We start from the raw sequence: 27981 nt of genomic DNA on the forward strand, positions 1-27981 counted from the left end.
TCTTTTTAAACTATCATTAATTTCATTCCTCAATAATGAACAGTGTTGCCAGATTTTCTTCAATATATCCAGAGAAATTGTAGCTCAGTACATAGAAATTGAATTTTATCTTCATAAATTGCTCTGTGTAATAATAAGTTAAAATGGCAACAAGTGACAACGTCAATGTCATTTTCCATAGCGTTGTGATACTTTCATATAGTATTTATTATTATTTTTATCTCTAGTAATTTATTTCTATGAATTTCGTGGATTTAAATTGCAAAAAAATAATACAAATTAAACATGAAGTTGAAAAAATTGAAAAGTGATACTGAGGTAACACAGTTGCTGACAACATCTTTATTTATGTTGTATACCATGGCCATCATCTTTCTGCGTCTATAACCGGCTTTTGTTTCTACAGGAACCTGTAGGACCAGTTCCTCCTCAGGCTGAAATTATCGAAGCCGATTTATATAAGAGGTCTTACTTCGGTCCTGATGTTCCTACATTGGAACTGGAATGCTGGGAGGAAGAACTTTCTGAGGTTCAACTCAAAGCCTTCAAGAATGCCGATGATGAATACAAAAGTATACAGAATAAATTGGATGAAATGGTGAAGGACACTGGTGGAGAGATTGTATACAATGGAAACCAGTTTACAGCTTATCAGTTGCTTGGAAAGTAAGTTAACTGTCTTTATTTTTTAAATGTTCTAAATATTTGTAAAAGAATATGTATTCATAATTGTAAGCAAGAATGTTAGGGTGATTTTAAACCTTGATATATGTGAATGAAAACATATTTACATGCTGTTAGTTACTTTATTTGTTACTTATTTTTTAATATTAAATAAAAAATTTAGTTCTGTTTTAGCATAAACAACAACATTTTGAGACCCTTATCAAGACATGCGCTAGTCATGATAGGATTGCCACTGTCTTATTTTTCAATATGTCTTTTGAAGTGTCCTTAACAATTTAAAACTGTTGTTCAGAAGTTTTAAAAGCATCTGGCTAAACCTTAACTGAATTCATTCTTATTATTAACTTAATATTATTTAAAATTGGAATGTTTTTTTTATATAATAAAGGATAATAATTAAAGCTTACTCGAGAAACACTGTTTTCTCTTTATGGTCACTAAACAGATTTATTTATTCTTATTGGGATAAAAACTTTTTTATTTATTTATTCATTAAAAATAATGATAACATTATAACAGCAAAAGTTAAATCAATGTTATAAATCTAGTGTGCTAACATACAAAGTTATAATAAATGTATTTAACCCGATTCTAGATATTTCTGAGCCACTTCTAATATCTTTGGCAGGCTACTACTAAATATATCAATAATGTTTATAATATTATTTAATAACTGTACTACACGAGTTAAGGGAGTGTGCTGAAGTAGGTTAGATCTTACTGGCGGGACATTAAACATCACCAGATGATGGTGCGTGCTAACATAACCAATTGGTACTGGCAGTTGGACTGTCTTTAGCACTGGTGGGTGATGCACCCATCCATGTAACACACAACATATTTTATGAGAGCGAGATCTCTGTTCACCGCCAGTCTGCTGTACCCAACCATGTGTATAACAAACAGACTGGTACATCAATGATAATAAGGATGAATGCCATATTCCTTATTAACTTAATTAAAATAGTTTGAACTATTTCAAATATTAACATGATGAATGAAGATGGTAATATGGGATTATAACATATAAAAATTTTCATTGAACCTGTTTTCATTTTGTCTTGGATTGCAGATAACTGCATCTATAACTGCTCAAATACCACACAAGCTTTTTTTTTTAAATACTAGTTTTCAAAATTAAAAGATAACTACTCTTCTTTATGAAAGCAATAATGATTTTTGTTCACAAAGTATTCAGCTGTATTTTATTTTGTTTATAATTTTTAAATTATTTACACTATTAAATATTATTCTCAGGCAACCAGTGCTTAAGGATTTGGAGAGGCAGAGTGCTGACATCATAAGATCAAGGTCTCGTTCTCTCTCTGTGGCTAAAGAGAAGCCTGTCACAAAGAGAGGTTGGTACCAATATTATATGCATAATGACTGCCTGTTGTCCAGTCATCTCACATTATATTAACTTTAATTAAAAAAAACATGTATTTAGTATATCTATCAGCTAATTGGTTTGAAGTGGAATTCAATCATCTAGCATGATCTTATCACATTGAACCATAAATTGACTTATACACATTAACCAATAGCAATAGTATACCAATAGTGTAATGGCAATTGCTCATTGGTTATCTTGACAGATAAACTCTGTAAGCTTTTTGGGTATAACATGTAATTGTACTGAGTATAGAATAAGTATATTGAATAAATAATTTAGTAAATAATTAAAAACAAAATTCAGCACAAAAGTACAATGCATCAATCTTTTCTACAATGTTGCTTTTAATTAATAATATTTTCTGATTATTGTAAATATAAATTGCTAACATTTACAATATCTGTTTCAAGGACGTCCAAGAAAAACCCGTGAAGAGGACCGTGACTACTCTCCTTCTCCAGAGAGGACTAAATCTCCTGAGACCCGTCACAAGAAGAAAAAGAAGGAAAAAACCAAAGAGAAAGAGAGAGACCGGGAAAAGGAAAGAGAAAAAGATAAAGAGAAAGATAAGGAAAAAGAAAGTACTAAAACTAAAGATAAAACATTGGCACCATCCAGTAAGTTTAGCTACCATATCTTTTCTACTTGATTATTTACATTCATCATTGACATGTGACAAATTATTGTCAGATATATATTATTTTAGAATAAAGATACAGGGTCTTGCTATCTCAATCTATTACGTGTGTATAAAACTCAACAAATTAATTTACAACTTATCTAAATGGTAAGCATTACTAAATGCTATAAAACTTCAGGATATTTTTTTAATGAATGATAAAGGAAAGATAACTCTGCCTGCGTTATCAATATACACAGGCGGGGCACTAGTTAGTGATGATAGGCGTATCATTAGACCTATCATGACAAATTCAACAAAACTTAATGACAATGTTTTTTTTTATGAGTAAAAATGGTATTGGTAATCCCGCCTGCGCTAACGGGATACGCAGGCGGAGCACCAGTGAAGGGTGATAGATGAGAATAAAAATAGGTCAATTAGCCCATCATGATGAATTCATCAGGAATTAACCATGATAGTTTCCAGGGAGAACCGTGAGGAGGTCGACCTGGTTGGGTATATTGCTAGCAATGGGATTCTCATTCTTCATTACTCCCAATCCCTTTCTCCCCTAATGACAATGGTTTCTGAGGGGAACATCAGTTGTTTTACAGTAGAATATGCATACCTAAACTCCAAAATCCTGTTACAGATGTGCATAGTGTGGTCACCAATGTTCGACCGTCGGAGGCAACAGCTATCGGTGGACTCCTCACGGGCAGTACAACAAAAACCACAGCAATTGTGGATCTCACAAAAGATGATGGCAATAAGAACATCGCTGACTCTCGTGAAGTATCATTTAACAAATTACAAGGTACTTAGAAATATTAAATATACTTATCTCACTAAACTTTGTAACTTATCATAGTTCATACCAATCTTGGAAACTCATATGTGTCTACAGTCCTAGTCTCTTATAGAGTAAACTGGTATCTACCATACATATCCTCTGATACAAACATACAACTTATTTCTCCCTGTACTAATAACTGATTAACGAATAAACAAAACATCTGCGTCAACAAAATTTGTTTCAGTCAAAATATGCTATAACTATATTTATATAAATCGGGTAAATACCCATATATAGACATATTTAAAACTAATTTCCAGGGTTAGGGGGAAGACAGACCTGGCCCCATAAAAAGGATGCATATATATTTTAGGAAATGTCTGCTCAAAAGAATAGAATAGAATAGAATAGAAATCATTTATTCAAATAAACTTACATTGAAGCACTTTTGAAAAGTCATTACATTTTTTTTAATTTACCGCTCGTTCGGAAAGCTGTCTCATCACAAGAAGAACGAGCAAGAAACTTGCGTGATGCTCTTTTAAATAATTTTATTATTATTTTACATTTTTAAGTTTAATTGTGTGAATACAAACCACCAATTAGCACTAATTCAATTAAATACTCAAAAAGAAAAAAAAAATTGAATACATAACCAACTGGTTAAACAATTAATAAGAGGAAATCAGTCATAGTGATTAGAGCAGACCAGTCCCTACAAGCAGCACCCGTTCACGAGTATGACGGATGAGCCAGCCATCACTGCGCTCGACCATATTTTAGGGAGCCCAATGACCCGGCCCACCACGCCGCCACAAGTCTGGACATTTTAGTGAGCATGACTACTCAAAACACTAGACCACGTCAAAGCTACTCACAATTGCCATCTGATAGTTATAGTATTCACATTTTACATAAGAATGCATGCGGCAATTAATACAAAAAACCGCTACGCTTTCATATTTCTAAAATTAATCAATTAAATCAAGAAAGCAATGAGAAAAAAAAATTATAACGTTGTATGCTAATAAACTAATTATTTACTTGATATGTTGTCATCTATGAATTCGTCTATCCTGTAATAGGCTTTCTTACATAAAAATTGTTTAATATAAGATTTGAATTGCCTCTCTGTCAGATTTAATGCAGATTCCGGCAGTTTATTATAAAATCTTATGCAATTACCATAGAATGAATTACTGATTTTGTGCAGACGGCATTTAGGTAAAATAAGCTTATTTATATTGCGTAAGTTTCTACTTGTACAGTCTTTGAGTTTTTTAAAACTCGCTAAGTTCTTCCGTGTATACATAATATTTTCATAAATGTATTGTGAAGTAACTGTGAGGATATTTGAGTCTTTAAAGAACTGACGTAATGACTCTCTTGAACCCATACCATAAATCGTATGGCTCTCTTTTGTAAAACAAATATAGTATTTATATGGTGCTTTACCCCACAGCAGTATGCCATAAGACATTATGCTATGGAAATAACTAAAATATACAAGTTTAGCCGTCGCCACGTCTGTTAATTGCCTAATTCTTCTAATTGCATATGCAGCAGAACTGAGTCTACTGGCCAATTTTGAAATATGGGGCCCCCATTGTAATTTCGAGTCCACTGTTATACCTAAAAAAACTGTATCATTAACAAAATTTACTATTTCGTCATTAAGCAATAACTGTGTATTTATTAGTCTTACATTAGGAAGTGTAAATTTTATACACTTTGTTTTGCTGGAATTTAATAATAGGTTATTACATGTAAACCAATTTAATATTGCAGACATAGCACAATTTACATCGTCTAATTGATTACTTTGACGTCCAATTTTAAACACTAACGAAGTATCATCCGCAAACAGCACTATATCTGCAATTTTCTCTACCATAAAGGAAGGTCATTTATGTAGATTAAAAAGAGAAAGGGGCCTAAGATTGACCCTTGTGGAACGCCCATCTTAATATTAGTCCCTTAGATTTTACACCGTCAATATCTACAGTTTGAACCCTATCCTCTAAATAAGTTCTCATTAATTTTGATCATTATCTCTTATACCATAATGTTCGAGCTTGTACAAAAGCGTTTTATGATCCACACAATCAAATGCCTTTGATAGGTCACAAAAAACTCCGAGTGCATCCTGTGACCTCTCCCAAGATTCGAAAATATTTAAGTGGTTTTTATTGCTGACTGTGAAGCAGTCCGTTAACCCTGAAGTGATGTAACATTTGATTTAACATTATCTTTTCAAACACCTTACTTAGAATGGCAAAATATATAGGTCTATAGTTCCCTGGCTCAAATTTATCTCCTGATTTAAATAGTGGGATTAATTTGCTAAATTTCATTAAATGTGCCATTATCAATACATTTATTAAAAATAGTGGCTAGATATGGAGCAACAATATCTATGAAAGAACTAACTACTTTTACAGACATGCCCCAAAGGTCTTCGTATTTTTTAAATTTAGCTGTTTGAATATTTTTATGATATGAAAGGGGCTAACATGTGAAAATTTAAATCTTAAAGAACAACAACGATATTAGTCTCTAGTAATTTTTTTGCTCGAGATTGAGATGAGTCCAGAGAAGATGTAATATCAATCGGAATATTAGCAAAAAAATCTTCAAAAATATTAACTACATCTTTTGTTGTTGTTATTAATTTATTATCATAATTTAATGTAAATTGATTACAGGCTATTTTAGATCTTCCAGTTTCTTTATTTATAATGATCCAGATGGTTTTAATTTTGTCAGAAGACTGCTTAATTTGTTTATTAAAATAATTAGACAGCCATAATACAAACTTTTTTTGTATCAAATCGATATTTTTTTTGTACTGTTGCCCATTCCATTTAACATGAACTTCTTTTTTCTTGAAAAATTGTTCATATTCTCCGGATAAAATATTAATTAGCTTGGTCAAAGCTGAAAGTTCTCGTGGTTCTGGTGTGGACACTAGTTGTGTTTAGGATGAACACAGCCCACCCGGTGCCTTAAATACTAGGTGTCGTATCCATATTTGTTTAATACTTATTTTTGTTTGATTGATTAATTTTCTTGAATTGTTTTAGGAAAAACATTCCCATCTCTCGTGGTGGTGGCACGTCCCTACCTCCGTTCCAAGGAAGCGCCGCCGCCTTCTGATCGGTCCGCGCTCGACAGCAAAGTGAAATCTGTACTGATGCATACACCAATGAAGTTCACCGAGTGGCTGATACAACAAGGACTGGTCAGGTCTGAACAGTGGTGTGTCATACATCCAGGGAATAAACTGAAGTTAGGTTAGTTGTTTAATGTTTTTAATTTAGCGTAAATGTATGTAATGATAGGATTCCAATCTAATGTAAAATGTACCACTAGATAAGTGCTTCTTAACTGGTAATCCGTGGACCACTAGTGGCCCTTGGAAGCACCCCAAGTAGTCCGCAAAACAAGAGGGAGACTTTGTACAAAAGTCGATTGCTTGGGTACCTCTGTCCCATTCGTGTTTCAACCGTGAAGCAGTTGTGTTTGCATAGCTGTTTCGGTTTGAAGGGTGAGATATGGCGTGAATTTACTGGGTACAGAGGAATAACACCTGAGTCCTCAAGAATGGCAACGCATGAAGGGTATCATGGGCGAAACAGTATACTCTGTTGTGTCTATGGTACTGCTTATGTCTATAGGCGACGGTTACCACTTTCCATCAGGTGGGCCGTCAGCTTGTTTGGCATTCTAAGTCGTAAAAAAAAATCTGAAACAGATTAAACAAATGACAACAAGTTGATGCATGACATTAGTTGTGTTACAGTTTGAAGAATAAATGTATGCGTGTTTCTTTATTAGAATTATTTACATTGCCCTTGAGGTTGCATCAAACTTCGAGGTTACATACAGTAAAATTTAATGAAGAAATAAATATTATGTGAACTATTTGAAGTTCAAACAGTTGGTGGTCTATGGCATGGGAGAAAATTAGTCAAAAATCCCTCAACAGTGAAAGGTTAAGAACCACTGTACTAGATAAGTGGCTGCAGCTTACAGCAGCTCAAGTATGCTTGTAACATTTATACTTTCTGATTTTTTGTAACAATAATATAGACTATAACTCACAGGACCTAGTAATTATGCTGCTATGTCTCACGCTTTGAACCAGCCCTTTTAGACCATTGGCCAAAGAATATAATGATAAATTAGTTATCGCTTTTTGAATCTTCATTAATTTTATTTCATGATAAAATACGGTAATACTTCCAATGTCTAGTTCTTTCCCATGTGAGCACTATCCAAAATGTATGTATTGATAAATTATTTTGCTACTTATCTAGAATTTTTGAACACAGCACATTATGTAGTTATTTGTCAGAATTAATAGGACATCATTTAATTGAAAGAAATATCCTAAACATCTATAGTTCCGATGTAGCTGTCTGATCCCGGCATAGAATAGGCCACTGCTTTCTTTTCCGTGGGTCTCTTAAAAGGCGACCAAGGGAACTTGATTGTCGAGGGATTAACAGCAACATCTCTCTTAAAACATTACCAAAAGCCTAAGTAGTCGCCTGCTTACTGGCAAACACCGAAATGGGGAGGCCAATACTTAGCAGTACACAGATCATGCCTGATAAGATGTACACCATAAAAATCGAATATAAGCCTAAACCATTATCTATCTTTACAGGCATGTACTCCGATGTTTCGAAATTCCCCTATTCCGGCGGTTATGTTTGGATATCTGAATGCTGCCCCACTCGCTTCGTCTCTGTATTCTCTAGTTCCATCTTCGAGGCAGCCACATTTCCTCCCAGCGTCCTTCTAAAGCTTATTTACCACTGGGCATGCCAGACGAACGTGCAAAATGTCGTACAATGGGTAAAAGTTGACAATCTGTACGTAAAAGGGCTGTTTACATGGTTAAGAGCTATATGTACATCAGCTATACATCAGCATCTGAGCATGTTAGGCGGGCCTGGGAAGAAAGTCGAAGTGGGAGTGATATCACTTGGGACTACCAGCCATGATGGTACTCAGAGACAGGTGAAGGTTGAAGTGTTGGGTGTACTAGATCCTGTTGAAAAATTGGTGAGTTATTTTAATAAAACCTTTTATATCATGTTTACATACTTCACGCATTAATGTAATCCAGGGTGCCAGCACTGGCATGAATTAGATTATGCGTCTAGTTTACTTTTAATAAAAAAAATATTATTTGTTAGCTTCAGTCAATTACACACATATAAAATCATACAAAAAAAAGTACGATAGCAAAATACAAAGTGTGTAGCTTTTTTTTTTACCATGCAAGGCACTGGTTTTCTATTACTACCTTCTGAAGTCATAAAACATCACGTCTTTAGCACTCCCAGTACCATTTAAAACATATCTACGCCAAACACTATGCTGTAACTAGCACTGTGGTCTGTATTTAAATGCTTGCACTTTGTTTTTATTCTAGATTCGTCTCCGTGCGGTCGAACCTTTAGCGGAACACGAGAAGAACTATAAAAAGCGATTTCAGAAGATATTAGAACCCCTGTCCTTGTGGGTTAACCCTGCCTCAGTGATATTGACAGATCTGACTGTAGACAAAGGCACACTTGTAAATATGGGCTTCAAGAACGTCCATCAAGCCTCATCACATTCTGACCAGCCGTCCAGAAATAGCAATGCGAACATTATGGAGTATTTGCGCCGCATAGTACCAAGAATGTTCCAAAATACGCTTTCGCTGTTATCTAGGCAGATTATACAGCAATTTTTAGATGAACTCGTTTGGAGAGAGAGGTAGGATTACTTTCAGACATATTACTAAGTGAGGGTAATAACGATATCGCTTCGATATCGTACATACCATTTTGATATATATATATATATATATATATATATATATATATATATATATATATATATATATATATATATATATATATATATATATATATATATTCATTCGATCGGGTCTTTAATTTCTATGTTATTATGCCAATATATACATATTGTAAGGGTATAGCCGTGTGGTCCCGACATAGAATAGTCCACCCCTTCCTATCCCGTGGGTGTCGTAATAGGCGACTAACAAATAGGCGAGGGATGGGCAGCAGCATCTCTCTTAAGAAATCTCCAAAGCCTAACTGCGATTGCCAATCTGCCTGCAAAGCGTGGCAACTACTGTCAAAACCATCCAAGGGGGAGGCTTATGTTCAGCAGTGGACATTTGATGATGATGATGATAATGATATACGTAATTCTGCAGGTACGGTATGTCGCCTGGACAAGCATTCGACAACATAGTGCTGCATATTGCTGAACAAACCAAGTTGGAAGCGAAAGACGCCATCACGGTACGACTCAACAAGATCGCTGCCAACCCATTCAAGAACTGGAAGTATCCCAGCAAGGTAATCAAATGTTTGAATTTAAAAGAGACAAAACAACTCGACTACAGTCTATACAAACATTTTTTTTTTTTATTTTTTTTTCATGATTTATAATTAATTAGTGTATCCTTCTTTAAATCGTCATAAGAGACGACTAAAGGGGAAAACATAACACACAACTATAAGAGAAGAAAACTCAAAATGAAATCATAATCTTAATAAAACCCAAAAAAGAACTTATCTCCAGTAAATTCTCTTATCCAGCAGTAAGATGTTAACAGATTGTTAAAATAACCTGTGAACACATGTATATATATATTACGTAACTATACAAATAACAATAGAAATAATATCCAAGTGGGTCTGAGAGCATACTAGCTCCAATACTGATTTAAAGTGACAATTTATTAATTTTTTCTTAGTAATAAAACACTAGGTGTCAGGTCGTATAGGGAGGTCGTATGGCCTGGGATAAAACTGGCTGGAAGAAGATGCATGAATTAATTGCACCGACAAGAGGAAACTTTTAAATGAAAAGAAGAATAAAAAAGTACATAATATTTTTTTTTTTAGAAAAACAAAGAAAAAGTCGAAGAACCAGAGCCAGAACCAACCCGCAACAAGCGCGGGAGAAAGAAGAAGGAGCCGTCCCCGGTGCCGCCGCCTAAGAAGAAAAAGAAGGAGAAGGCCGTCGCTACCACCGCCACCACTTATGTTGATGATGATGACGAAGAGGAGGTATGTTTTCTCTCTCCTAAAACGTGATCTATACTGATGAATGCTAATTTTCAATATGGCAACTCGTTTCCTATTCCAAGTACCATAAAAAAACACCAGTGTAGCTAAATAATAGAATCTTTCTTTCAGGGCCAGATAATGTAAGAGTGGATTACCGTTTTCGCATGAAAAAATAAAATGTTAATAATTAAGCTCCTCTCTATTGTACCCCATAATTTTGATAGCAGAATTCTAAATAGTATAAGAAGGAACTAGCTACTACTAGTTTCTTGTATTAATTAAAGTTTAGCAAGTGTAAACCATGAAAATTTATTTTCTCAAACATGCTTGGATATGTGAGCAGTATTTTGACAATCTTCTTCGAGATAAATCAAAATTGCCGTACTGGCCAGATACATGCGGGTAGCGGCCGGCAAAGGTTGTATGAAAATCCATACCTGTCATGTTTTGTGGCCAGATAAATTACTATGTAAACTCATCTGTCCTGTAATTTAAAAATGAAATTAACTTTTACTTCGAAACATAGCTAGGAGGTAACTAATAAAAAGTTTTATTAAAATTTCAAACTGGCTAGCAAATATAAAGCTGATTATTGATAAAAAAAAAAAAACAAAGAAACATTATGGTGCATGAAAAAATATTATTGTTCGTTATTCGTCATTGAACTTAAAAAGTAAAATTGTGTTTTTGAATCCGCGCATTGTTTGAGAAAAGTACTATACAAGCCTTGCCCACAACTAGGCATTGATAGACTCACGCATGTTGGCCTCGGGTATGCCTCGGCCCACATTTGCACGTTCGCCCATCAATGCCTCAGTTGCTGGCCGCTGCAGTAATGTACTATTTTGAAGACTTGATTTATACTAGGCTATTTATTTAGGCCTTCCCTAGGAACTACAGCATGTAATTCTTCAAAAAGGGCATACTAAGGTTTCTTAAAGTTCGCCAACGTGCGCGTGACATCCATAGTGTTACAGGCGTCCATAGTCTACGGTAACCACGTAACGGGATGTTAACGGATTGTTAAGATAACTTTTCATCACGCTACGATCAATAGGAGCAGAGCAGTGAAGGGAAATGTTGGTAAAACGGGAGAAGTTACTCCATTTTTAAGCTTCCGTCGCGTGTGCAGCATGAATGGCCAGTTTTTAAAATTTAAAAATGTCCACCCTTGCGAAGCCGGGACGGGCCGCTAGTACTATTTAAGATTTAATTATTATTAATTTAGGTACCATTGGCCCTCCGCCGTACGAAAATCAAGCAAGAACTTGAAAAGCCCAAAGAGAAGGTCAAAGAAAAGGAAACCGAGAATTTGCCAACGCGTCGCCGTAAAGTACCTAAAACGTACGTGGACGATGACCTGGACGACATTCCACTGAAGAACATCAAGAAGGAGATCAAACCTGAGGAGACTGTGTCCATGGAGAGGTACTACTTCGGACAGGTTGTGGACAATGACCCAGTGGAAAAAGTAGCTATTGCTGTAGAGGTAGGTTAATTATTTATTTATTTTAATTTTAAGGGCTGTTACCCTCTTCAAGTATATCGGCCCTATCATGCCCTGGATAGATTTCTCAAATAAAGTTTTATCTACTTTCTGTAATCACGGAAAGAAAGGAATTAATGTATATCGATAATTTACAGAGATGTTAAAAAAATTCTAATTTGGCTTCAAATATATTCACGATCGGGACTTAATTATTATAATCAGAATTATGAATTTACAATATTATATCGATAAATATAATTTAAAATATTTGTAAACAACGCACAAATATAAAATTTAAATATGTATTTACGTAATTACCTGTTTAGTAGACAAAACTCATATAATAGTAGCTCTTAAATCATTGTAAATAGAAAACAATACCAAACTTGGTTTTCATGTAAATTCAAATATTTGCCACGTTTTTTTCAGATCACTTTATTTCTAAAATTATAATTTATAATTTTACGTGATATACCTGATAAACGTGAAACATCGTTAGCAAACACCGTCATGAAGTTGCCCACACACAACACACTGAAGCAAATCCATTGCAGTTGTTTTACCAACGAATATGGATCCCCCATCTTCATTAAGCAAAAAATATTGCATCAAATGTGTAGTGCCTTGATTCACTTATCAAACGAACATTAGGGTCGATCTTTTGGCGCCAGAAGATCTAAACCTATCTCTTAACATAAACTAACCCCCTTATATACCTTTATACATAAAAACTTAATATTCTACGAAACTATTTTCACTATTAGATTTTTTGTCACTGTCAAAAAAGAGATACTTTATTTGCTCAAATTGGTTTTGACTAGTTAAAATTAGGTTTGATGTTTTTATGAATTAAAGAGTTACCCCCTTATTAAATCTATTACAAATTTAGTTCACATTGGTTTCTAGATTTCACTGTGACATCAAATTGAAATTTTAATTTCAAATATATGATTAGAAAAATAGTGTGGTGCTTCCGAATCGACTACATTGTAAACAATTGATTACACTTGACATGAGCCAAAATGTATGTTTGATCGTCTATGAATCTTTTTCTTACTCTTGCATTTATTTAATTTATTCTTACACAATAGAATGGAGGTCACCCCTTCCTTTCCCATGGGTGTCGTAAGAAGCAACCAGAGGAACTTAATGGTCGAAGAATGAGCAGCAGTGTTCCTCTTAAAGCATTATTATAGTCTTTGTGTTTGCCAACCCGCCTGCCAAGCATGGCAACTACTGTCAAAGCCCCCCAATATGAGTTCTTCTTTAGCAGTGGACATTTAATGAGTAATATGATGATGCTTCTTCCACAGTGCCCAATCTGCCACGTAGAGATCACAGACAACATCAAGTTGATGGATCACATCTTCGCCCACGTGGTGCCTGGCCCGGAAGGAGGCGTCCACTGCAACTACTGCGTAAAAAGCTTCGCGTCCGACGATGAGCTGCAGGCACATCTCAAGGAGTCCCACCCAGCTGACACTAAGTCTCCGGGGATATTCACCTATGCTTGTCTTATTTGTGAGGTTTGTATTATCTGCCTATGTATATCACAGCCTAATGGCTATGGGGGAGGGGGAGAGATTGTAAGTGAAGGAGATTAATTATCTTATTACTTGCTATATAGTCCTGGCATAGAATAGGCCACACTCTTCTCTTGGGTATCGTAAGAGGCAAATAAGGGAGCTTAAGGGTCAAGGAATGGCCAGCTGCAGCCCTCTTCAAATACCATCAAAGTCTAACTACAGTTGTCAATCCTCCTACCAAGCATGGCAACTGCTGCCAAAACTCCCCTTACGTGGAAAGTCTATGTTCAGCAGTGGACAGTTCCATTTACGTGGAATAAAAAAGAATATATCCCATTAAAGTCGTTACTCTTATATATGTCTTTATTAGTGTTTATTTTATTTATTTGGTAATGGTTCTAGGTATGGATTCTATAACAGTATTTATATTTATAACATTACGTCCAACCCAGTGAATTTTTTAAGATATATAGATATATAGATAGATAGATAAGCTATAGCAACTCCGTATAGTAATTAGTATTCCGTTAACAGCTTCGCAATGACGTATGGACAAAAATTATATATGAAGGCGGGGAAGTTACTGGGTATGGAGACATAATATCGTAGTGAACAAGTATGGCAATGCATAAGGAGTGTCTATTTTGTCAAGTCCATGATCCGGTTTATATGTATGGACGAATGTTGCCACTTAGGTGAGGTTGATAAAAAAATTGCCTATGTTGTGTTTTTTTTATATACAACTTACAAGCTGATGGCCCACCTGATGGAAAGTGGTAACCGTCGCCTATAGACATGAGCAGTACCATGGACATAACAGAATATACTGTTACGCCCATGATACCCCCTATGCGTTGCCATTCCTGAGGACTCGGGTGTTATTCCTCCGTACCCAGTAAATTCACGCCATATCCCACCCTTCAAACCGAAACACAGCCATGCAAACACAACTGGTCGTGTACGCGCAGGTGCGGTTCGCGGCGGTGCTGACGCTGGCGGCGCACATGCAGAAGGCGCACGCGCCGCTGGAGCTGCCGTACTGCTGCGGCGCGTGCCGCTACCGCGCCTCCGGCCACCGCGCCGCGCTCGACCACTTCCGCGCCGCGCACCACCGCGACGGCCGGCTGCTGTGCCCACACTGCCTCAAGGTACCACCCTGCACGCACGCGGCACCAACTTGAGCTATACTCTAACCCAGGGGTTCCGGGGGGGAAGGGATTGTTAGTAATGAGGAGGTTAGTTCCCATTGCTAACAATATACCGTATCAGGTCGACCTCCACGCGGTTTCCCCTGGAAATTATCGTGACTAATTTATCATTGAATTCGTCACGATGGGCTAACTGATCTGCCTTTTCATCCTCATCATTCATCCTTCACTGGTGCCCCGCCAGTGTATACCGATAGCATAGACGGGGTTACCATTTCATTATCATCCATTAAAAAATAAACCCAGGGGTTCCTAAACTTTTAACTTCGTTAAGTGTGTCAAGTTCCGTTGAACTTCACACACGGAGGCACTTTCTTCCGCGCACAACCACTCTTTGCAATCAATTTCCAGCAGCAGTATTCCGAACCGACACAACATCGTAACTTTCAAGAAAAGAGCATATTTCTTTTTGAAAGGCTAGCAGCACACCTGCAATGCCTTGTTGTTGTTGCTGTGGGTGATCCTGGGTGGCGGTAGTCACTTACAATTAGGTGAGCAGCATGCTTGTTTGCCTCCCTGTGTTATAAACCTATCAAATGTCTTTTATTTTTATTGAACCCCTTATCAAACGGTTACATACCAAAAACACTATTATTTAAATAAAAGAAAATGTTTTTTTTTTATATTTTAACAGTATAATACTTTATAGCTTCATTTAATTTTTAATGTGAAGAATGAACTTATTTCACTGTATAAATAATTTCGCGGAACCCTAGCGACTTTATTACGGAACCCCTTTGTTCTGGCAAACCTGTCCCTTCCACCCTGTATATATGAAAGCATCTGTGCATAAAATCACTTATTATTTGTAAATGATTTGAAACTACCTTAAAATTCGTATACACATAGTACTACAAAATAATTAACATTAATCATCTCATCATGATCATCATCAAATCTTGCATCTGTGATCTTAATGTGCTTCATCTCTATACAACTGAAACTTTATATTTATCTTCACGTCAAATCCTTAGCGGGATAAACAGAGAGTACAGAGTGTCAAAGACCTCTAACTAAAATTACAAATGTTTTTCTATCACAGGTTATAATCGTCTATGCGGACGGCTACGAGCTGACATCAAATGTGCTACTTTACATCGAGCACTTGAAACAGCATCAAGATGACCTTGAAGTGCGATGCAATAGATGCGTGCTCAAATTTGTACATCTCGGTATGTTAATTATTTATTCGTTTATACTTTATTGTACACACAGGTAATATATAAAAATATGACAGAGGTAAGATTGCGGTTTGCCCCGGTATAGAATAGGCAACCCCTTCCTTTACCGTGGGTGTCGTAAGAAGCGACTAAGGGAGGTCAAGGGATGGGCAGCAGCGTTAAAACATCTCTAAAAGCCTAACTGCGGTTACCAACCCGACTGCCAAACGTGACAACTACTAGCAAAATTCCCCTTATGGGGAAGGCTTATATCCGGCAGTGGAGAGTTAACGGAGAGTTAATAATAAAAAAATGATAGAGGTAAATATATGTGCAAAGACGAGCTTAATTCTAAGAGTTCTCTTCCAGCAAACCCAAATTGGAAAGGAGCGTTAATTATCATATTAGACATAAGCAGCACCATGGACATAACAGAGTATACTGTCTCGCCCATGATACCCCCCATGCGTTGCCATTCCTGAGGACTCAGGTGTTATTCCTCTGTACCCAATAAATTCACGCCATATCCCACCATTCAAACCGAAACACAGCCATGTAAACACAACTGCTTCACGGTTAAAACACGAATTGGACAGAGGTACCCAAGCAATCGACTTTTGTACAAAGTCTCCCTCTGGTAATAATTATGAGGATTGGATGGAACTTGACATTTTAATGTCACAGGATACTTTATATTATTATTCTACCACTATTACTCATCATAACAGATACATACTTGTATAAATGATGCATAAATAATATATTTGATAAATTAACTAAACATACAATCTAAGTTTTTGTTTATTTAATAAATGCTGTTGTATTTGCGTCCCTACAATTTTTTTTTCTATTTTAGGCCAACTGAAAGAACACCAAGTCCGTGACCACAACACCGTAGAGCACGCTGCACCATTATGTTCTGGAGAACATTTAATAAATAAACCCAAGGTAAGTACTTTTATTTATTAACAATTTACCATGTGGTCCCGGCATAAAATGGGCCACCATTTACTTTCTCATAGGTGTGGTAAAAGGCAACTAAGAGAGGGCGAGGGATGGGCAGCAGCATCACTCTTAAAACATCTCTAAAGCCTGACTGCGGTTGCTAAATTCGCCTGCCAACTACTGGCAAAACCCCTCAGGGGGAGGCTTATGTTCAACAGTGGACAGTTAAAGGCTGATATAATGATACAAAATTTCATAACATTTGTAACAAATTAAATTTCACATTTTTCATTTATAATATTACTAAGGATTACAATTGTTTGTCCTATAACAAAATATTTTATTCTATCTCTTCGTTATCAGAACAAGGCTCGTCCACCCGTGAAGGATTCCACCAGCCACACCATAAGTGAAACCTACGAAGAGATGACCTTAGTGCTACCGGAGGGGATGATTTGCCGCGAGTGTGACACTGCGTTGGATAGTGACAAACATTTCTTGTAAGTATAAAATTAATGTAAGCAGAATATAGTAGTCAAACATACCATGTATATGTAATTAATATATTGACAAATTTAGAGAAAAAACACAAAACATTATATAAGAAACTATAACAGATAAATTTAAATTGAATATTATGGATAGGGCTCCAAGTCGAGGTTTTTCTAAGAGACTACAGCATGGGGTTCTTCAAATGGAGGGTAAAAAGGTTTCTTCAGGGTCGGCAACGCGCGCGTAATGCCTGGTATGGCAGGCGTTCATAGGCTACGGTAACTGCTTACCATCAGGTGGGCTGTATGCTTGCCACCTCAATAGTATAAATAAAAAAAAATTAAAAATAATGCAAGTTTTAAAAACATCAGCCAGTATTAAAACTCCAAACAGATATCCAATTTTTAAATGGCTTCCGAAAGGAGATTCTTGAATTATTCGATTTTTTACAATTATGCTACACGATTACATTGTTAATTTCTAAATTGAAATTCACAATTTTATTACAATCAATGGGTTTACTTTAGAGTAATTGTGGACTCTTATATTTCTCCCACTTTCGAACTCATCATAATAAAATTAATATCTTAATTATAAATTTTAGAATTGTAAGACTATATATATTCTTTATTGCACTTGTAAGTTACATATAAAATAATGTATTTATAAATATTGTGAGCAAGGGTGGACTTATCTCTGACAGAGATCTCTTCCAGTCAACCCAGTACAGTAAGAAAATTTATCTCGAAGAAGATTGTCAAAATAATGCTCACATTTCCAAGCATGTTTGAGAAAAATATTTTCAATTATCTCTTTTACTAACCAAGCTGAATACGATAAATAAAATATAAAGAATGTTACTTATAGAGCGTTCAGTGTGTATGGAATGGAGACAGATATAGGATATTTTTATCCGGACCACGCGAACAAAGTTGCGGGTAAAAAACAGCTAGTAATGAAACATACGTATGGGTTTAGGGGCTCGTCGCAGTGCACCAAGTGTCCGTACGCGAGCTCGTGCTACCGCGCCATGCTGCGCCACAGCGGCTACTGCGCCGGCCCGCACTCGCTCGAGGACGCGCCGCGCCGCGCCTACCGCGCGCACTGCGTCTGCGGCTACCACACCGACGTCGGTACGTACGCACGCCGCTCACCGCTCGCCGCTCGCTACTACCACTACACTACTAAGCCAGAGCGGAGAGGATTATCAGTGACGTTGATTAGCGATTTACCCTATCAGGTCGACATCCAGAGGGAGACTTTGTACAAAAGTCGATTGCTTGGATACCTCTGTCCCATTCGTGTTTCAACCGTGAAGCAGTTGTATTTGCATGGCTGTGTTTCGGTTTGAACTGGTGCTCCGATATGGCGTGAAATTACGCAGGTACAGAGGAATTACATTCCTGATTTTCCTCAAGAATGGCAACGCAGAGCGGAGAGGATTATCATGGGCGAAACTATACTCTGTTATGTCCATGGTACTGCTCAACTATAGGCGACGTTTGCCATTCTAAGTTGTATAAAAAAAATCCAGTTCCCTCTGAAAACCATCTTGGTTAATTCCCGTGGAATTTGTCACGGTGGGCAAACTGACCTGACACCATTCTCTTTTATCATCGTTCACTTGTACCCCGTCAGCGTATACCAATTTTGCAGGTTGGGTTACCATTCCATTATCATCCATAAAAAACTACTAATCTGTTAATCCGTACAGTAATAGTACTTTTTTTTTTTTCTTACAAAACCGTCACAATATAAAAATGTATGGATTTTTTCGTGCATGTTCACGATATTGTCAACTACATCATCGAGTAAACTAATACTTCTCTTATAATTACATGTAATTAGCTCTTTTATTATATCTTAAACAGTATCGTGACAGGTATATGTTATGTTCAAATAACAGGGTTCAAATAAAATTCCATAATGTCGTATAGATTTTAAAAACACACCATCTCTACAATTAATTTCAAGTTAATTTTCACGAACTGTCAAAAAAGAAACCAAATCTAACATGTAATTGTTGGTAACAGGCACGGATATGCTAACACACTTGCTATCGTGCGGACACAAGACCGCTTACGGCTCGCAAGAGGACGCGCGAAGCAATACACGCGGCGCCGCTGCAGACCCGCCTTCTCCGCCTGCAGCGCCCCCTGCAACCTCCGCCGCGCCAGAAGAACAACTACCCACAGATACGGTCAGTATGTGAACTCCCATTTCTAGGAGGAATAGTTAGTAATAGTTAATCCTCATTGTTGACAATTACTCTGTCTAGTTTGCTTTCTCACAATGGGTAATATGACCTAAGTAAATTCACCATTAAACGACAGTCAGACGTCATATTTTTCTTTTCCTTCAGCTAGAAAACAGACGAGATTTCAATCTGGTTCAAAATGTTTAAACATGTTAAAACAAAATCTTCAATTGTTTTCCAGCCGGTTGAAACTCTGCCCGCTATTGCCGACTACGCGCCCCCGTCCGTGCTCAACACGCAACTGTCACTGGATGATTTGGCGCCACCTTCCGTACTACAAACTGATCAGGTAACTTATTGTAATGTTATGTGGTCGCCATAAATCATGACTTTGCCTGCCTGGATTACATAATGTATCCTACATTATGTATTCTGTGTTAAATTAGGCTGTAGTCGTATCTATTTACCAAAGATGTTTTAAGAATGTGCCTGGACCCTGCCTTGTATTCATACACCATATGTGAATAAGATTGATTCCAATTATATTTAAATTTAATCCACATATTTTTAATTTTACTTTATTTTCTGGCTCAATAATTATAAATTTAATATTTGAAATATAGCAAACTAACATTTGTCTCGATATTTTGATTTACATTGGCTGTAAAAATTATATTTAAAGATAGGGTAACTATCAAACACGTGAAATTTTCATGATTTTATTTTTGTTCCAAAATTTATATTCATATCATATAAAATTTGTTGAATTGTTTAATTTTAATAAATTTTATATGATACGTTATATTTGTTGTATTTAAAATGGTAATTATTTTACATATACAGTAATGTCATTGGTGTAATGGTGTTATTCATATTTTTACATGACGTAACAAAAATATAAATAAAAACATTTTTGTGCCAATAAACTACTTATCAAATTAATTTTATTGCATTTTTTCGTTAGTCCTCGTATACGAATATTTCCCAGTCTTACGAAATACTGTACAAAAAATGGGCTCAAAATCAAACATCTCTAACTCGAGACCTTTGCAGATTCTTATTTTTTTTTAAACAACGCCTTTCCGCAGCACGATCAAGAGCTACTAAAGGACGCTTATGATCGTCCGCTGGCTACGCCGCGCCACGAGGATCCACACTACACCCTCGGAGACTTCGAGCCGCTGCCGCAGGAGCCGCCGCCACAACCCGACTTTGAGCAACTGTAGATTATATTGCACTCTATTCATAGGAGTCAAGTCGTCCTTTACAAAAAGTATTTTTGCATACCTCTGTGCTCTTTAAGAAGCCTAGTTCTGTTTATTTTAATGAAAATAGTCATTTACAATGTTTTTTCTTGCAATGAGTATAATGAGACCATGGAGTTGTTTTTTAATAGGTGATAATGAAATATTTATGGCTTGCGCTATCAATGTATGCTGATGGGGCACTAGTGAGGGATAATAGGTGACAATGAAAGCAGGTCAGTTAATGCTGAAATCATGTGGTCATCACATGAAGGTTGATGTGATAGGGTGTATTGCTAACAGAGGGGTAGTTAAACCCCATTTCTAATAATCCAATTTCCCCCTAATCATGACGGCATAGGTGACATAACATCTAAAATGAATATTTATGATACAGCAACCAATTATTTAAAAGACAAGCAATGAAATATGCTTATAGATTTCTCATAAAGCATATTAAAATTGCAATGTTACAAAGGTTAACTTTATTAGTGTAACCTTATTTGGTATCATTCTTATCTCTAACAGATATGCCCTTTTAGATGAGACAAAGAATTTTTATTTTATTTCCTATTTAGCAAACTACATACTATTACTGTTAATTATGGTAGTATATTGAAAAAAATATATGTAATATTGGTCTTATACAAAAGTAAATTAAGTAGAATTTATGTAAAACAAATGAATAAATGTTTCAATTAATTTATTTTTGTTTCTTTCTCCTTTTCTTAAATGCTAATGTTACTTTATTGGTCACACCATAGTTCTCTATAGAACTACAATCGTTATCTAAGATTAACCCATCAAAGCTAAGGTCATATGTCTTCCAAATGTACTTCCATGATATTTTCACTTTGTTTCCTATCCTCTTCTGATATATTTCAAAATGACGAGCAATTGCTTTCTTTAGATCACTCACTGTTGTATTTTGTGGAACCTGTTGACAATTAAGTCAAAATTACTGGTTTCCAGAAGCACAAAGAATTTATCTAATGTATAGTCAGTAGCAAAGATAAAGGTAGTTCTATACTTATATGAAATATAAAGTAAGAATTAACTAAAATATTAATAATTATAAACACTTTTAAAACCGAAATCTAGAAATTTATGAACTTACTATAACTTTTAAAACTGGTTCATCATCTCTTGATATAAAAATTGTTATTGATTGTCCAACTTCAACAGCTATCTGCAAGCACAAAAAATATTTAAAAATACAGCTTAGAAATGTGTTCTAAGAGAGGCACACCAGGTGTAACAAGAATAAGTCTAATAACATTGATGAAAAGTAGCTTAATTTTTGTATACAATCTATTTCAATTTATAATTTTGTTCCACAAAATTAATTGACTTCAATTGTGGTAAAACAAGTTATATCTATTTGAAAACTCAACTACATAACTAATTTTGATAAAATTGCTAATGGTATTGCTGAAAGTATATCTTTTCAGACAAAAAAAGAATTTCCCAAAACAGTTTATGAGTGACAGGGTTATGAGGTACCATAAATACAACCAAATTGAGGACCACCATTTTTTAAGCCAGTTGAAAAGGTAAGAGTTACTGAAATTATCACAGAAACTTTCTAAATTATATTAATAACAATAAATTTCTTCTTTATACCTTTATTGGACATAAACAGACGTATCTTGTGTTCAGATCAATGATTTGTTTGTTTTGATCAATGATTTTAATTCTAACAAAAAAAATATACATACTAAATTTGATAAATAAAAACAACTTTCATGTAAGTAAACTTATGATTCTAGTTCAGAAAGTACTAATCAGACAACTGCTTGAGCTGGCCAGATCCCAAGAGGTAACAAACATATACAGTGTTAGACCTTTAAAAACTACATCAAATTCATGATGGGAGACAGGCATGACAGTGTTGTATATATGTATATTATCTATGATATTAGTCAGGATTATAAAAGATATACATGCCTGTGCATACACTTCTTCAAGAATGATATCGGGTGGCAGATCGGAAAGTAACGAATCTGAATTTATTAATGTACAAAGCGAAGACTTTGTTATTTCGATTAGGTCGTCATGACTCAAATGACTAGCTAACTCTTCAACTTCATCCATTTTTATTAATAAGACCAAGAAATCAATTAGACATACACTAAATAATGCTTGATGGAATATGTATACCAAAACTTTGATTTAAAGTGTAAAACAAATCACAGAAACAATATTTGAAACCAATAAACAATTTTATTGTAATTGAAAATTAAGGAGACAGTTATTGTCAAATTATATTATTATGATAGCTATATCTGTCAAAATGACATCCAGTCCGATTAATATTTCTTGTCCATGCGTCCATATTGATAATCGTTGACTTTGATAAATTTAACGATTATGTAGTGATATTAATGATAATTACTTGAAAATAAAACTGTTTATACTAGACGAAATTTTAATCAATTATTACGATTATAATCATTATCAATTCATATAATAATAATGAAACAAACAAATGTTGTTTATATCATTTAGTGTAATGAGAATTTTCAATACAAATAAATATTTGTTTCGAATAAGAATTACGTGTTATGAAATATATATGATATATATAACTTTACTAAATACAGAAAAGTATGTCTGTATAGCATGTCGGTCCTTTGCCGCTGGAAGAAACGACAAAATTTATAACAAATAAACTTTGAACCAATCACAATTGTTGGGCTCTTTTCCACAGAGTAAGTCATTACTATTTTGTCATTTGTATGACTGTTTTAGGTTACTTTTGAGGTTATTCTGTTACATCGGAAAGTTTTATCATTTTGTTATCCGCTTAAAGTAAAATATACTGTTAAAATGGACACATTATCCACGGGTTCTTTGAGTGGAGCGCAGAAAGAAGAGTTGATGGATCAAGTGAAACAACAAATTGCCATTGCGAACGCGCAAGAACTTCTCACAAAAATGTCAGAGAAATGTTTCAAGAAGTGTATCAATAAGCCTGGTACAGCATTAGATAATTCTGAACAGAAATGTATTGCGATGTGCATGGACAGATATATGGACGCATGGAATTTGGTGTCACGAACATATAGTAGTCGTATCCAACGTGAAAGAAATAATATGTGAGGACAGCCTTAGTTACATGAAAAGTATCTCGAGTCATTGCAGTACTGTACATATAGAACTTTGTAGATCCAGAGCATGTATCAAATTGTGAGTTGCGGCTGTATGTTGTTATGTTCATGTGTTCAATAAAATTATTTTAGGTTGTTACCGTTTTTGTTATGCCATAAAAATTTATGGTCACTCACATAATTTCAAATTGAAAAACTCCAAACTCTTATGTAAGTGTATAAAGGGAAGTATATTAAGTCTTTCTTTCATTAGTATAGGATAATAATAACTTGCAGGAAGTCAGTCGATGTAGGTGGCTCAGGAGTTTTTTACGGCAGTCTATGGAAAAGCCTATGTTCAGCAGTAAACAGATAACAGCTCATATGATGATGATGAATAATAAAGTAACTCAATGGTTAGACATTTTTTATTTGACGATCTAAAAAATTGATATCTACTTGCTCAATACTTTCATATGGCTCTTATCTATTCCTTTTATTGGACAAACTATCAAATTCCCTTTCAGAGGGGAAAGGGATTGTTACTAATGAGGTCTAATAGCCCCATTGCTAGCAATATACCCTCTCAGGTTGATCTCCACGCAGTTCCCTCTAGAAATCATGATTGATTCTTATTGAATTCATCATGGTGGGCCAACTGATTTGCATTCATTCTTAACTATCATCTTGCACTGGTGCCCCGTTGGTGTATACCGATAGTGCAGGCAGGGTTACCATTCCATTTTCACCTATTAAAAAAATCCCTTTCAAACTGTTAATTGCAATAAAAGTATTGAAAAATGTATGAACTAAATTTATTTCATATATCACCCCTTAGCATTTTTTTCCTGTACAGATAAAGTTTCTTTATCCACATTTCTTTTAGTTCTTCCTCACTTGGCATCTCCTGAAACAGTATTAAAGTATATAAAAATTAACTGAATATTATTACATATACCGAGTTAAGACTAAATTATGATAAAGGGTAAGGTCATGATGTTTTAGAAATATATAAAAATAACAGACAAATCCACTTGTCTACCAATTTTCCATCCTGGAGGATAAAAGTGAATTTTTTTCACTAGTATTTACTACTCTAAATTATATTGTAAGTAAATTAGTATTTTGTTGTTATAGATGTATACTTTGTACAGAAGTTATCCTACTTGTATTTGTCTAGCAGTTATGTTTGCATGGCTGTTTTTGATTTGAAGGGTGGTTAATCATTAGCAGTTAACTGTTCATTGCCGAACATAGGCTCCTTATTAGGGGTTTCTACCAATAGTTGTTACAATTGGCAAATGGGTTGAGAACAGCTAACTGTTAAAGCCTAAGGATTTAGTGAATTAGTTTAAGAGGGACGCTGCTACCCTTCCCTCAACCATTAAATTCCTTCAGTCGGCTCTTACGACACCCAGGAAAAAGAAAAAAGTAGCCTATTCTACATAGAGAGCACACAACTGAAGGGTGGGATATAATAGTGAAGTTGCAGGATACAGAGGCATAATACCTTAGTCATCATTAGTGGTAATTAAAGATACTATGGATGTCACAGTGTGAAATCCATAGTACTGTTAATATCTTTAGTAATTACTATTTGAATGGCAAACAAGCTTATGTAGAGCTTGTTTGCCATTCAAAGTTATACACGTAAAATATTAGAACTTCCACAATTAAATGATAGACATGTAAATTGTCCAGTAATTTGCAGGTATCAATCAAAAGTATGACAGAGGCATGTTAACATGATAAGTATAAAGTAGATAAGTACATAATTATCTAACACCATTTGTGGGTTAATGACCTCAAAATGAAAAGTCAGGTGTTCATTATGTATGTGGATCTGCAAAACTCACTAATCTCTTGGGTAAGGAAGGTAAGAACCTTTCAACACATCATACCAGGGATAGGGAAAGTCTAAAATTGCACTTTAATGGAGAATATAAATAAATTCCAGGTGTGAAGTATATACAGATGGAAAAGTTTTGTGTCAAAACAATGTTGCACTTAGTAGATCTCTTTCTAAAATTAATCTATGGTATGGATGTCTATGGTTAAGTCATGTCTGTTTATTTGTAGGTATAAAAATGTGGAGTATTGTGTTTGGTTAGACAATTTTTTATTACTTACATCAAAATTTATGATAGAATCATCTTTTTGTACTTTGACATCTGATTCAGGTACAGTTACAGTCTGTGAATTTAAATCAATAACAATATTCTGAGAATGTTTTTTATTCCTTGATGAAGTAAAGGACTTTTGAACAAAAGAATCACTATTGAGTTCTGCCAACAAATTTCTATCTTGAATTGTTGGCATATCCTCTTTAACTGCAACCTCTTTGTATTCATATGTTGGTATCTTAGTCATAGTGAGGCCAGCAGCCTCGGCTGCCTTGATTGCTTTTTCAATTTTAACATCCGTGTCATCATGATTTACTTTTCTTGACTGTGAGATACTCTCTGTAAAATAACAATAATTTTATAATGGAAATTTTGTGTACTACATTGTTAATAATAATAATGGATTCTCTATATTTATTTCCTGCACATATTAGTACAAATATATTATTCAGAGTGTCATATTTATAAAGTTTTTTTAATTAATAATACATTTTTATTGATATTATTAATTGACAATGCATATGTATCTGCAAGATCAAGTACTATTGCTTTTTAAAATATACCTAGAAATGTCAATATTTGTAACCACAAATACTAAACTAAATTAAAACATATTTTTAGGCATATTATCTTACTTATCACCATAATAGCTTATTTAATTATAAGTAAAATACATAAATAGTATATAACTAGTATTTACTGCAGCCATAACTATTATTACACATTGAACATTAAAATAAATTGAGTTAATTTTTTATATTCATAACTTTCATTCAACACTATAATCTGTATGAAAAGAATGTGAAAGATGACATACAAAGAGGACTAAATACAATAGATGGCAATAAGAGAGGCTTATTGTAGGTGAATAATTAGTGTATAAAAGTTGTTTTATTAGAAATTATTATATGAAGTAGAAAAGGATAACTATTAAATTTATTTCAGTTTTTCTTAGCAAATAACATTTTCAAACTGCATAGAAGAGTTGTAAAAAAAATAACATTTAAAAGAGCTTGTAAAAAAGTTTATATTTGAATAAAGTTTATTCTTATTCTGTTTTAAATGAAAATAAATAAAATTAGTGCAAAAATAGCAGTTATTTTATTTAAGGTGATTGATAATATGGAGAGGTTAGATATATTTGTTGTGATTCATCCTCACATCAACCTGTCCACTGCCGAACATACATATTAGTAACTAAAAATTATTTACCAATATCGAAAGAGCTAGAGCGACTGCTGGAGGACCGCGACCTTTTTGACTTTTTACTTTTGTTGTATTTAGATCTACTTCTAGTACTGGATTTTGATCGTGAACGATCTCTGGACGTCGACCGTCTTGAGCGTTTCGTTCTTGAACGTGAAGTAGATCTTTTCCTCAACTTCGAATCATACCTGTCCCTTGACAAACTCCTAGAATAACTTCTTCTTTTACGTTTAGATCTAGAACTCGAACGTTTCCGCCTATTGTTACTAGACTCTGACCGGTCTCGGGATCGAGATCGTCTCTTGTATTTACTTTTTGATTTCTTCCGTTCGTGGGATGAATCTGAACTGCATGATGAACTGCGCCGATCGCGATAACGACTTCTTTCACGGGGCATTTTTGTTTTTCATTAAAACTTTTTTGCTTGTTTCACTCAATAAATTCTGGTCTGAACTTATTTACAATTTAACACATCGCTTTGAATCTATGGAACTTATATATTACATAATGTAAAGATTAAGCTTAATGATATTTAATTACAAATGACTACCTATTATTCAAATATATATTTTATTAACAGTTATTTTCTGCAATATTAGAAAAAAAATTTAATCAATCATCATTAATAAAATAGATCACAGACTATGGATAGATAGATCGATCAATGTCAACACTCGATCATATTCATTCATTCGTTT

At 34.8% G+C, this 27981-nt stretch overlaps 3 protein-coding genes across 3 annotated transcripts; 2 read left to right on the plus strand and 1 right to left on the minus strand.

The window, feature by feature from the left end:
• The first annotated feature begins 159 nt into the window (after nt 1–159).
• LOC113516907 (uncharacterized) lies at nt 160–21571 on the plus strand. The gene is made up of 20 exons (XM_052902614.1): nt 160–318; nt 407–666; nt 1945–2045; nt 2491–2697; nt 3355–3519; nt 6582–6791; nt 8171–8571; nt 8945–9273; nt 9743–9887; nt 10440–10604; nt 11833–12093; nt 13407–13619; nt 14588–14767; nt 15870–15999; nt 16844–16935; nt 17296–17432; nt 18403–18557; nt 19458–19624; nt 19863–19970; nt 20710–21571. Exons 1-20 carry the CDS (start codon nt 286–288, stop codon nt 20845–20847), a joined length of 3597 nt encoding a protein of 1198 aa, XP_052758574.1. The 5' UTR covers nt 160–285; the 3' UTR covers nt 20848–21571.
• Nucleotides 21572–21725: 154 nt separating this feature from the next.
• LOC113516741 (serine/arginine-rich splicing factor 4) lies at nt 21726–27944 on the minus strand. Its single transcript, XM_026901208.3, has 5 exons — nt 27290–27944; nt 26085–26416; nt 24786–24861; nt 21983–22054; nt 21726–21802 (listed from the first exon to the last, which is right to left on the minus strand). Exons 1-4 carry the CDS (start codon nt 27678–27680, stop codon nt 22044–22046), a joined length of 810 nt encoding a protein of 269 aa, XP_026757009.2. The 5' UTR covers nt 27681–27944; the 3' UTR covers nt 21726–21802; nt 21983–22043.
• LOC113516743 (mitochondrial import inner membrane translocase subunit Tim13-like) lies at nt 23526–24111 on the plus strand. The gene has a single exon (XM_026901209.3). It carries the CDS (start codon nt 23695–23697, stop codon nt 23965–23967), a length of 273 nt encoding a protein of 90 aa, XP_026757010.1. The 5' UTR covers nt 23526–23694; the 3' UTR covers nt 23968–24111.
• Nucleotides 27945–27981: the final 37 nt, after the last annotated feature.

This window comes from Galleria mellonella, unplaced genomic scaffold (genome assembly GCF_026898425.1).
Source record: "Galleria mellonella isolate WM207_F2 unplaced genomic scaffold, CSIRO_AGI_GalMel_v1 utg93, whole genome shotgun sequence".
Taxonomy (NCBI): domain Eukaryota; kingdom Metazoa; phylum Arthropoda; class Insecta; order Lepidoptera; family Pyralidae; genus Galleria; species Galleria mellonella.

Excerpts from the sequence above, each read along its gene's own strand:
- LOC113516907 (XM_052902614.1), top strand. The coding sequence starts at position 286 with ATGAAGTTGAAAAAATTGAAAAGTGATACTGAG. Across the intron at positions 10,605-11,832 it reads ATGATGATGACGAAGAGGAG|GTACCATTGGCCCTCCGCCG; the intron begins GTATGTTTTCTC and ends TTATTAATTTAG. Across the intron at positions 17,433-18,402 it reads GATAGTGACAAACATTTCTT|GGGCTCGTCGCAGTGCACCA; the intron begins GTAAGTATAAAA and ends GTATGGGTTTAG.
- LOC113516743 (XM_026901209.3), top strand. The coding sequence starts at position 23,695 with ATGGACACATTATCCACGGGTTCTTTGAGTGGAGCGCAGAAAGAAGAG.
- LOC113516741 (XM_026901208.3), bottom strand. The coding sequence starts at position 27,680 with ATGCCCCGTGAAAGAAGTCGTTATCGCGATCGGCGCAGTTCATCATGC. Across the intron at positions 26,417-27,289 it reads CTCTAGCTCTTTCGATATTG|AGAGTATCTCACAGTCAAGA; the intron begins GTAAATAATTTT and ends GTTATTTTACAG. Across the intron at positions 24,862-26,084 it reads ATTCTATCATAAATTTTGAT|GAGATGCCAAGTGAGGAAGA; the intron begins GTAAGTAATAAA and ends ATACTGTTTCAG.